This window comes from Papio anubis, chromosome 5 (genome assembly GCF_008728515.1).
Source record: "Papio anubis isolate 15944 chromosome 5, Panubis1.0, whole genome shotgun sequence".
NCBI lineage: Eukaryota > Metazoa > Chordata > Mammalia > Primates > Cercopithecidae > Papio > Papio anubis.
This window is the reverse complement of record NC_044980.1, coordinates 55,229,501-55,242,067: the sequence shown is the minus strand read 5'-3', so window position 1 is coordinate 55,242,067 and position 12,567 is coordinate 55,229,501. Positions and strand designations below refer to the sequence as shown.

At 37.9% G+C, this 12,567-nt stretch overlaps 1 protein-coding gene across 2 annotated transcripts in view; it reads left to right on the top strand.

Annotated features, from left to right (window-relative positions):
* DEPDC1B (DEP domain containing 1B) overlaps positions 1–2,715 on the top strand; it is a 115,328-nt gene extending 112,613 nt beyond the window's left edge. The window contains exon 11 of one of the 2 annotated variants that reach the window (XM_003899703.5): positions 1,718–2,715. In XM_003899703.5, the coding sequence (XP_003899752.1) occupies positions 1,718–1,879 (162 nt within the window). In that variant the 3' untranslated portion in view covers positions 1,880–2,715. The remainder of the gene's footprint in view (positions 1–1,717) is intronic. The other variant, XM_031666179.1, reaches the window with a different exon arrangement.
* Positions 2,716–12,567: the final 9,852 nt, after the last annotated feature.

Genomic DNA, 12,567 nt, shown 5'->3' with positions numbered 1-12,567 from the left:
TTATTTTATTTTATTATTATACTTTAAGTTCTAGGGTACATGTGCATAACGTGCAGGTTTGTTACATATGTATACTTGTGCCATGTTGCTGTGCTGCACCCATCAACTCATCAGCACCCAACTACTCATCATTTACATCAGGTATAACTCCCAATGCAATCCCTCCCCCCTCCCCCCTCCCCATAATAGGCCCCGGTGTGTGATGTCCCCCTTCCCAAGTCCAAGTGATCTCATTGTTCAGTTCCCACCTACGAGTGAGAACATGAGGTGTTTGGTTTTCTGTTCTTATGATAGTTTGCTAAGAATGATGGTTTCCAGCTGCATCCATGTCCCTACAAAGGACACAAACTCATTCTTTTTGATGGCTGCATAGTATTCCATGGTGTATATGTGCCACATTTTCTTAATCCAGTCTGTCACTGATGGACATTTGGGTTGATTCCAAGTCTTTGCTATTGTGAATAGTGCCGCAATGAACATACACGGATCTAGAACTAGATGTACCATATGACCCAGCCATCCCATTACTGGGGATATACCCAAAGGATTATAAATCATGCTGCTATAAAGGATATTCTTTATAAATCATTTTTCTCCTCCCTACTGTTTTTTTTTTAATTTTAATAGGCTTCATATAAATCTCATCTTCTGAGCCATAGCAGTTTTCTAAGTATACTAGTCAGTTCATACATTCCAGAAGTCTCAATGATTTACTCACTATGGTCAGTTTCCTAGATCTATATTCTTCAGTGTAAACCTGTTACCATTGCCAAACTCTTCATTGACAGAGTTATTCTCTAATATTTGTCCTTTATTTTGGTATGTGGCATGATGTGAATTAGCAGAGCATCTACATTAATCTCAGAGTAAAGATCAGTGAGGGTAGATTTCTTTTCATGTTTTCAAAAGGCAAATCCGATGGAATTCATAGATGTAAAATATCTAGAGTTTAAAAGTCATTGGTTTTAGATAGCCACTATCAAATTAGTTTCCTGCCTCAGGTATCAGTACAAGTTTTTAGTTCCTCTTATGTTAGGGAACACAGCTTAGGGTTCCAGAGAATTGTTTTTAACTCACAATATGTTAATTTTGACTATTCATCACGATTGATCCATGATCAGGTGAGTGGTTGTTGTTTTTAAAGACCGAACTCTACATAGTTGGATTCGGGAAACATCGTACGTGTAGGGTTACACATAGAGCACCAGAGTTCTGGGTTTCTAATCATATTATTCTCAGAGTAATTCTGGAGGAGAGTTTGGTGGTGAAGATCAACAGAAAGTATACTGCCTCTCTTTTAAGCTTTTCACAAAGTAATATACACCAGAATATTCCCTCTTCCATTTGGGCAGAAGCTGGTGGGACTGAGTTGGAGAAGCAGAGAAATGGTGAAATGTAATTGGGACAAAATTTTATTTAGCTGTGTAGAACAGAAGTTATTTTGAAGTCAGAGTTACTTGTGAATATTTAAAAAGTGAGGTCTATTTGTAGTTGGCGGTGGGGGAAATTTTAAGAAACATGATTAAAAGGGGAACTTACTTGAAGCTTAGATCAAAAGAAAGATAGATTAACTCTATAGAAATTGGAATCAAATGGTTTAACAAAAATAAACAAAAATAGGAAAGTACAGGCTCAGAAACTCTTACAATTTGGCTGCCTAATTTTATTGGCTTTTCTGTGTCTTTTTTTACTCTTCTTGGACCATTCGTTATTTTAGTTTCAGAAATCCTATCCTGAAGTCTATCAAGAACGATTTCCTACACCAGAAAGTGAAGCACTTCTGTTTCCTGAAAAACCCAAACCGAAACCACAGCTGCTAATGTGGGCACTAAAGAAGCCTTTCCAACCATTTCAAAGAACTAGAAGTTTTCGAATGTAATAATACTTCCACAGCAACAGGCGCCAGAGACCACTGTTGTTGTTTTGAGTGAGTGGTGGTTAGGAGAAAGACTTTGGTGGTGGAAGAAAGAAAAGCATAAAACAAAGACTACTGAAATGTAGATAAAGATTGCCTTAGTTTTTAAAAATGTTTAGCCATTAGTATTTTTATAAAACTCAATGCTATTTTTAAAGTGTATAAATTGGTTAAAATTTATGAGTCAAATATATAGTGATAATGTTAACATGTTTGTAATTGTTACAAAATTTAAGGGTATTTTTATCTCTGCTTTCTTTTTTATGGTGTTTATTAAATAATTGTGTATATACATCCTAGCTACTAATATCTTTATTACAGCCTTAAGACTTAATTTTAAGTCTTAAAAATAGTGTGTATACTTGAATAAGAAAGACACTGGGTACTGTTAATATGATGCTATTGACTTAGTAGCCAATTATGATTTCTCCTGTATAAATTCCAGTTTTTATTGCTGCATATAAATTTTGTAATGTCTTATATTGTGATGGCTATGTCTTTTATTGCAGATTTATTGGATATTATGACAGATTTTACTAAAGCTAGTGTTTTTATAACGTATATATTAGTTGATGTTTACCTATAAGTGGAGTAGATTTTCATCTGCCTGCAATGGTATAATTTCAGTCCTAGCTAAAAATGGAAAGTTGAACTGGATAAATTCTTTGGGTACCCTTAGACCTGTGATTCTAAGTCAAACACAAATGGGTTAAATAAAATGAGACTACTTCCGTTATATATTTTCATCCTTTTGAAAGTAAGTGAAATGTAAATAAATTTATTTTTTTTTTTAAATGCCATACCTCGTGTTTCTTTTTTCGCATTTATTTAGATCGGTTAGAGAGCATCCTCAAATGCCTTTGCCAATGATCTTCATCAGTCATTAATTTCTATGAGAAAATAGAAAGTAAGATTTGGGCTTTTGTATTGACTGGCCTTTAGGTGAGCACTTTGTTAATTTTTTAGCATTGCTTTGCCCTTTTGTAAAATTGTGGTGCACTTGGATTATGGAGCAGCTGAAAGTCTTCCTCTGAGCGCAATTACCCAAAAAGCTGAGAGCAACACCTACTAATTGACTTACAGTACTCCTTGGACTGATTTTTCTTTGCACTTAAGATTTGCTCCTGTTTTCTTGTAGCAAAATACCTCCTACAATTGATGCAGATTTTGCTTTTAAAAATGGATCAAAGTATTCCTAATGGTTTGGGTACCACCTTACATTCCAAATACATAATGTAATGGGAGATTTTTAGTGTTTCGGGATTCATTCTCAGACTTTGGCATTCTGTTTAGAGCCAAGAATAATTACTCTTTCTGCTCTATTTTCACTCCAAGGTAGAGTTTATTTTTCAGAGTCTCTTTTCCTGTTGCTTATCTTTGAAAGTATATGTAGTTGTTTTCTTTCCTTTTTTTTTTAAGATTACTTTTTTTTAAAAAATATAACATACTTATGGAGAGATCATAAAATATAAGCACCAACTAAATGTGAAATAGATGACTAGATAATAGCAGTTATCCAAAGTGGTTGTCCCAATTAACACTCCCATTAACAGTGTATGAGAACTCCTTTTGTTTAATATCCTCACCAAAACTTGATATTGGCAGAGTTTGAAATGTTGTCAATGTGGTGGGTATTAATAGTGTCTGATTGTGGTTTTATTTGCATTTCTCTGATTATTAATATGGCTGAACATTTTTTCCTTTTTTTTTGACTTTTTTGTCTTTGTACAAATTTTAATATCAGATCAAGCCTACACACCACGCACACAGAGACACACACTCACCCTGTTGAGTTTTTTAAAAATTTTGATTGTATTATATCTATAAATCAATTTGGAGAGAATTGCTATCTACAATATTAGGTCTTCTAGTCCATGACCATGGTTTACCCTTCCATTTGTTTGAAATAAATGAGAAAAAAGTTGTTCTTTTCTTTGAAGATTTACAAATCTTTTGTTAGATTGTTCCCAAGTGTTTGATACTTTTAAAAAAGTATCAAAATTTTCAAAGAAGATAGTACCCATTTCTTGTTTCAACAGTTACTCAGCTGATCAATGTTGATGTTCAATTCTTTTGTAAATGGTGGTGGTGTAAAATTTCCTTATACTGTTTGTTGCTTGTGTATAGTATAAAACTTAGTTTTCCTGAGTTTTGTATACAATGAGCCTTGCTAGACTTGCTAATTCTAGACATTTGTGTGATTCTTTTGCATTGTCTACATATTAGGGAAAAAACAACTTTTGCTTTGCCGTTCTGTGGTAGACAGCATCTATATTGTCCTCAGTGATCCTTGCTTCCTGGTATTTAATGCCTTGTGTAGTCTCCTGTCCTTGAGTGTGGGTGGAGCTAAAATGACACATTTCTAAAGAATAGAATACATCATCAGTGATGGGGTATCACTTTTGAGATTAGATTCCAAAACTCTGGCTTCATCTTGCTTGTCTTCCTTCTTATTCTCTCCCTGGCTTGCTCTGGGGAAAGCCAGCTGTCATGTTGTGAGCTACCCTTTCAGAGGCCCACCAGGCAAGGAACTGATGTATCTGGCCAACAGCCACCGTGGATGTGAAGCCTACCAACATCTTTATGAGTGATCTTGGAAGTGGATCTTCCCTTGGTCAAACCTTGAGGTGACTCTAACCTTAGCTGACACCTTGATTGGAGACTTTTGAGAAACTGTAAGCCAGAGGACTTAGCTAAGCTGTGCCTGGATTCCTAATCCACCGAAACTGATATAATAAATGTTTATTGTTTTAAGCCTCTTAATTGAAGAGTAATTTGTTATAAAGTGACCTAGATACAATATACTTTCCAATCTTTATTTCCTTCCTTCCTTCCTGCCTGCCTGCCTGCCTGCCTGCCTGCCTCCGTTATTTCTTTTCCCTGGCTCCCTCCCTCCTACCCTCCATCCTTTCCTTCTTTTTTGTCTCAGGACACTGGAGATCTTCAGTATAGCAGTTCCCTGTTTCCCCTTTATCTGCTGTTTCACTTTGCACAGTTTCAGTAAGCCATGCTCGACCACAGTCAGAAAATATTAAATAGAAATTTCTAGAAATAAACAAGTTTTAAATTGTATGCTGTTCTTATAGCATGATGAAATCTTGGATTGTCCTGCTTTGTCCACTCTGAAAATGGCTTATCCCTTTGTTGCGTGGATCCATGCCTGGTAGACCAGGTGCATTGTCAATGAGCGGTAATATTTTGAAAGGAATCTCTTTTTTTGTTTTGTTTTGTTTTGTTTTTGTTGTTGTTGTTGTTTTAGCAGCAGCTCTCAATAGTGGGCTTAAAATATTGAGTAAACTATGCTGTAAACAGATGTACTGTTATCCAGGCTTTGTTGTTCCATTTATAGAGCACAGGCAGAGTAGATATAGTGTATTTTTTAAGGGCCCAAGGATTTTTTGAATGATAGATGAGCATTTGCTTCAGCTTCAGGTCACCAGCTGCATTAGCTCCTAACAGGAGCGTCAGCTTGTCCTTTGAAGTTTTGAAGCCAGGCATTGGCTTCTTTATAGCTATGAAAGTCCTAGATTACATCTTCTGCCAATAGAACGCTGTTTTATCTACAGTGAAAAGCTATTGTTTAGTGCAACCACCTTCATTAATGATCTTAGCTAGATATTCTGGATAACTTGCTGCAGCTTCTCCAGCCTTTGTTGCTTCACCTTGCACTTTGCAGTTATGGAGATGGCTTCTTTCCTTAAACCTCATGAGCCAAGCTCTGCTAGCTTTCAACTTTTCTTCTGCAGCTTCCTCACCTCTCTCAGATTTTACAGAATTGAAGAATTAGGGCCTTGCTCTGTATTAGGCTTTGGGTTAAGGGAATATGTGGCTGGTTTTATCTTCTGTCCAGACCACTCAAATTTTCTCCATTTCAGCAATAAGGCTGCTTAGCTTTTGTATCATGTGTGTGTTTACTGGAGTGGTGCTTTTAATTTCCTTCAAGAACTATTCCTATCTGTAAAGGATTTTATTTCTCCTTCACTTATGAAACTTAATTTGGCTGGATATGAAATTCTGGGTTTAAAATTCTTTTCTTTAAGAATGTTGAATATTGGCCCCCACTCTCTTCTGGCTTGTAGAGTTTCTGCCAAGAGATCTGCTGTTAGTCTGATGGGCTTCCCTTTGTGGGTAACCCGACCTTTCTCTCTGGCTGCCCTTAACATTTTTTCCTTCATTTCAACTTTGGTGAATCTAGCAATTATGTGTCTTGGAGTTGCTCTTCTCGAGGAGTATCTTTGTGGCGTTCTCTGTATTTCCTGGATTTGAATGTTGGCCTGCCCTACTAGGTTGGGGAAGTTCTCCTGGATGATATCCCGAAGAGTGTTTTCCAACTTGGTTCCATTTTCCCCCTCACTTTCAGGCACCCCAATCAGATGTAGATTTGGTCTTTTTACATAATCCCATACTTCTTGCAGGCTTTGTTCATTTCTTTTTCTTCTTTTTTCTTTTGGTTTCTCTTCTCGCTTCATTTCGTTCATTTGATCCTCAATCGCTGATACTCTTTCTTCCAGTTGATCGAGTCGGTTACCGAAGCTTGTGCATTTGTCACGTATTTCTCGTGTCATGGTTTTCATCTCTTTCATTTTGTTTATGACCTTCTCTGCATTAATTACTCTAGCCATCAATTCTTCCACTTTTTTTTCAAGATTTTTAGTTTCTTTGCGCTGGGTACGTAATTCCTCCTTTAGCTCTGAGAAGTTTGATGGACTGAAGCCTTCTTCTCTCATCTCGTCAAAGTCATTCTCCGTCAAGCTTTGATCCGTTGCTGGTGATGAGCTGCGCTCCTTTGCTGGGGGAGATGCGCTCTGATTTTTTGAATTTCCAGCTTTTCTGCCCTGCTTTTTCCCCATCTTTGTGGTTTTATCTGCCTCTGGTCTTTGATGATGGTGACGTACTGATGGGGTTTTGGTGTAGGTGTCCTTCCTGTTTGATAGTTTTCCTTCTAACAGTCAGGACCCTCAGCTGTAGGTCTGTTGGAGATTGCTTGAGGTCCACTCCAGACCCTGTTTGCCTGGGTATCAGCAGCAGAGGCTGCAGAAGATAGAATATTGCTGAACAGCGAGTGTACCTGTCTGATTCTTGCTTTGGAGGCTTCCTCTCAGGGGCGTACTCCACCCTGTGAGGTGTGGGGTGTCAGACTGCCCCTAGTGGGGGATGTCTCCCAGTTAGGCTACTCAGGGGTCAGGGACCCACTTGAGCAGGCAGTCTGTCCCTTCTCAGATCTCAACCTCCGTGTTGGGAGATCCACTGCTCTCTTCAAAGCTGTCAGACAGAGTCGTTTGCCTCTGCAGAGGTTTCTGCTGCTTTTGTTGTTGTTTATCTGTGCCCTGTCCCCAGAGGTGGAGCCTACAGAGACAGGCAGGTTTCCTTGAGCTGCTGTGAGCTCCACCCAGTTCGAGCTTCCCAGTGGCTTTGTTTACCTACTTAAGCGTCAGCAATGGCGGGCGCCCCTCCCCCAGCTTCGCTGCTGCCTTGCGGTTAGATTGCAGACTGCTGTGCTAGCACTGAGGGAGGCTCCGTGGGCGTGGGACCCTCCCGGCCAGGTGTGGGATATAATCTCCTGGTGTGCCCGTTTGCTTAAAGCGCAGTATTGGGGTGGGAGTTACCCGATTTTCCAGGTGTTGTGTGTCTCAGTTCCCCTGGCTAGGAAAAGGGATTCCCTTCCCCCTTGCACTTCCCAGGTGAGGCAATGCCTCGCCCTGCTTCAGCTCTCGCTGGTCGGGCTGCAGCAGCTGACCAGCACCGATTGTCCGGCACTCCCTAGTGAGATGAACCCAGTACCTCAGTTGAAAATGCAGAAATCACCGGTCTTCTGTGTCACTCGCGCTGGGAGTTGGAGACTGGAGCTGTTCCTATTCGGCCATCTTGCTCCACCCCCCTCAAGAACTATTCCTTTGCACTCACAACTTGAGTAACTGTTTGGCACAAGAAGCCTAAACTTTCCTTCCATCTTGGCTTTCAACATACCTTTCTCATTAAGCTCAATCATTTCTAGCTTTCGATTTAAAGTGAGAGACGTGCAACTCTTGTTTCACCTCAACAGAGGCCATTGTAGGGTTATTAATTGACCTGACTTCAATATTGTTGTGTCTCTGGGAATAGGGAAGCCCAAGGAGAGGGAGACCTATGGGGGAATGGCTGGTGGCTAGAGCAGTCAGAACACACAACATTTATCGATTAAGTTCTCAGCCTTATATAGGTATGGATTGTGACACCAACAAACAATTACAATAGTAACATCAAGTTCACTGATCACAGATCACCGTAACAGATGTAATAATAATGAAAAACCTTCGAGTATTATAAGAATTACCAAAATGTGACTCAAAGACATGAAGTGAGCACATTACTGTTGGAAAAATGGCACCAAGAGACTTTCTCAATGCAGGGTTGCCACAAACCTTCAATTTGTAAAATATGCAGTGATCTGGATACAATATACAATATAATCTGTGAAGTGCAATAAAACCAGATATGCCTGTGTATATAGTGTTCAATACTATATGGTTTCAGGGCCAGGCATGGTGGCTCATGCCTGTAATGCTAGCACTTTGGGAGGCCAAGGCGGGTGGATTGCTTGAAGCCAGGAGTTTGAGACCAGCCTGGCCAACCTGGTGAAACTCTGTCTGTACTAAAAATTCAAAAATTAGCCAGGTGTGGTGGCGGGCTCTTCTAGTCCCAGCTACTCTGGAGGTTGAGGCACCAGAATCGCTTGAACTTGGGAGGCAGAGGTTGCAGTGAGCCCAGATCATACCACTGCAGTCCAGCCTGTACAACAGAGTGAGACACTGTATCAACAAAACAAAACTATATGGCACCTATGGGGGTCTGGCATGTCCGTAGCAGATAAGGGGGTGTTACTGTTTAATGTGGAATAGAGTGGGGATTGCAGCAGCATCATCTTGTTCCTAACTTCAGAGAGAAATCTTGTAGCATTAGAGTATTTGTAGCTACCCTTTTATAATTTTAAAAGAAATTATTTTTTATTTCTATTCTATTGTCAAAAAAATTTTTATTGCTTGTTTTAATCATGAATTGATGTTGAATCTTAATCAACTACCTTTCCTACATTTGTTGAGGATTTCATAAGTTCTATCTTTTAGTCTATCATTGGGGTTATATTGCATTAATTGATTACTAATATTAAACCACTTTGCATTCTGGAAGTGGCATAAATCTAATTATGGTGTATTATCATTTGAATATATATATATAGATTCTGTTGCTCGTATTTAGTTTATAGTTCTTGTATCTATGTTCATGAGTAAAACTGTCCTGAAAATTTCCTTCTCTTATGATCTTTGTTGACTTTCTGATCAAGGTTATAAATTAAGCTGAAAATTACTCTTTCTATATATGGTTGGAATGATTTCTTTCTTGAATCCTGGGTGGAACTTAGTTACCTTTTTAAAAAATTAATGTAATTACACTGAAGTCATAAAAATGGTTTGTATAATTTCAGTCTTTGAAATTTGTTGAGACTTGTTGTGTAGCCTAGTATATGGTCAATTTTTGTTAATATGCTGTATACATGAAAATAATATGAATTTTGCAGTGATTACAGTTTTTCTCTCTGTATAAAATCTTGTTTAAATTTCCTACATTCTTACTGATTTATTTTGCCTGCATATATATATATATATGTGTGTGTGTGTGTGTACATATATATATGTGTGTATATATATCTATGTTTTTTCTCCCCTTTTCTTTTTAGAGACAGGGTTTCACTCTGTTGCCCAAGCTGGAGTGCAGTGGTGCAGTCATAGCTCACAGCAACCTTGGCCTCCTGGGCTCAAGTGATGCTCCTGTCTCAGCCTCCCAAGTAGCTAGGACTAATTATGCTCAGCTAATTTTTTTCAACTTTTTAAGAGATTTTTGTCTTGTTGTGTTTGTTACCCAGACTGGTCCCAAACTCCCAGTCTTAAGTGATCTTCCCACCTTGACTGCATTTATATTTATTACTGAGAGAATTATTATAGATTTCTGATAAAATTCATTTTGAATTTTCATATTTATCTGGTGGACTGACCTTTTTATTTATTATTATAAAAGTCATTCTTTATCATTAGTAATGTGTTTGTCTGCAGTCTTTCTGTATTGTATTTTAGGTGTATCTCTTATAACCAGCACGTAGTTTATGTTTTAAGAAGCCAACTTCACAGTCTTTATTTTTAATTGTAGCATTTAGACAGTTTATATTTAATATGATTACTCTAATTTTGGGTATACGTCTACTCTAATTTGAGTAAAAGCGTCTTTACTGGTGCTTTCTAACTGATTATCTTCACTTTCTTGCCTTTGTTTGGATTTTGGAAATAATTTCATGGTTTCTTCTGCTAATGTGAAACCTATGGGCCGGGCGCGGTGGCTCAAGCCTGTAATCCCAGCACTTTGGGAGGCCGAGACGGGCGGATCACGAGGTCAGGAGATCGAGACCATCCTGGTTAATATGGTGAAACCCCGTCTCTACTAAAAAGTACAAAAAAAAAAAAAACTAGCCGGGCAAGGTGGCGGGCGCCTGTAGTCCCAGCTACTTGGGAGGCTGAGGCAGGAGAATGGCGTGAACCCGGGAGGCAGAGCTTGTAGTAAGCTGAGATCTGGCCACTGCACTCCAGCCTGGGCGATAGAGCGAAACTCCGTCTCAAAAAAAAAAAAAAAAAAAAAAAAGAAACCTATGCACTCTGTTTCTAACCTTCTTGTTGGATTCCCTAGGAATCATGTCTTTTATAGTAACATATCAAAGTTTAAAGTTAGTGTCAGTGCGTTTTCCCTCATCTCAGACTATTTAGGGACCTTAACACAGTAAGAACACCCTTCTAATTAGATATTATTACAATGTATTATGTTTTATTGCTTTTTAAACTTCATAATATATTGTTGTTATTTTATATAGTCTTTGTTTACTAGACTTACCTACGTATTTTACCATACTTTTTTTCTTCTTAAAGTAAATTATTTAGAATTTATCTGCAGTAAGGGTTTGCTTTGTTTTTGTCTGAAAACTTTTGAAATTTTGCCCTCATTCTTTTTAACAGCTTTATTGAGACATAATTCACATAACCATACAATTCACCCACTTAAAATGTATAATTTAGTGATTTGGGGTATATTACGTTTTTTTTAAAGTTGTGGTAAAATATAAATGGCAGAAAATTAGTATTTTAGTCATTCAGTGTACAATTCAGTGTAAAGAATGCCATCATTGTTTAAAGATAGTTTAACTGTAAGTTATGGACTAAATGTCTCCCCAGAAAACTCATGTGTTCAAATCCTAACCCCCAAAGTGACGGTATTAGGAGATGAGGCCTTTGGGAGGTGATTAGGCCAAGAGAGTAGACCATGAATAGAATGAGTGCCCTTACAAAAGAGAACCCACAGAGCTCTCTTGCCCTCTTTCTATCATGTGGGGATACAATAAGAAGTCAGTAGTCTACAACATGGAAGAGAGCCCTCACCAGAACTGGACCATGCTCACACCTTGATCTTGGATTTCCAGCCTCCAGGACTATGAGAAATAAATTTCTATTTATAAGCCACCCAGGGTATGGTACTTGTTATAGCAGCCTGTACTGACTAATACACTGCATATAGAATTCTATGTTGATAGCTATTTTATTTCCATATACTGCAGTTATCCCTTTGTTAGAAGGCTTCCATTATTGCTGCTTAAAAGTCAGCTGCTGCTCTAGATATCACTTCTTTATCAATAATGTGCCCCTTTCTTGGCAGGCTGCTTTTCGCTCTGTCTTTCATGGTCTTTTCATTGATGTTGCTGTATCTTGGTGTGTACTTTTAAAATAATTATCCTGCTTGGGATTTGTTGGGCTTCTTGAATCAGAAGTTTGAGGTCTTTCATCAGTTTAAATATTGCCTTTGTCACAATCTCTCCTCTGCTTTGGAATCTTTAATTAAATATATGTTAGATCTCACTCTACACTCTGTCTCTTAATCTCAATGTATGTCTGTATTTTTGTCTTTCTATGCTGCTTTCTGGATAATTTCTTCAGAATATTCTTATATTTCAGCCCTTCTAGTCTCCTGTTCAATTCATATATCCACTACTATGGATTTTACATTCATTTTACTATCCATTTTACAGCTTAGGAAACTGAGGCTCTGTCAGGTTGGGTAATATCCCTGAGATTACTCAGCTTGTGAGTAAAATAGTTGGCAGTCAAAACAAGCACTGTCTAACCGCAAACCCCAGGCTCCTGACTAATGCGTTGTGTAGTTTCCAGTGAGCAATGTTTTATGGTTTTTAGCACATTTACTTTGGATACTTATGTATAAGCTCATATGTCCTTTTTCAACCTATACTTTAAAAAATTTAAGATCTCAAATTTCTTTTTGATTTGCAGCATTTTCGTTGTCTTAACCAGTTTTGCCAAATTCATATCTAATCTCTTTTGGTCTCTTTCTACAAATATATGCTAAAGATTTTTCATTGAATTTTCCACAAATTCCCACAAAAGATACTGCAACAGTGATGAAAACAAAATCTGTCTTTGATGCTCTATAGACATGAGCACGTATTTGTTTTATTTTTAGGTATGATTTTTAAAGTATTTTTTATTTTTATGTATCATTGCTTTTATTTTTAGGTATAATAAGTCAAAAATATCATAGGGAGTATCATTGCCCTAAGAGACTCT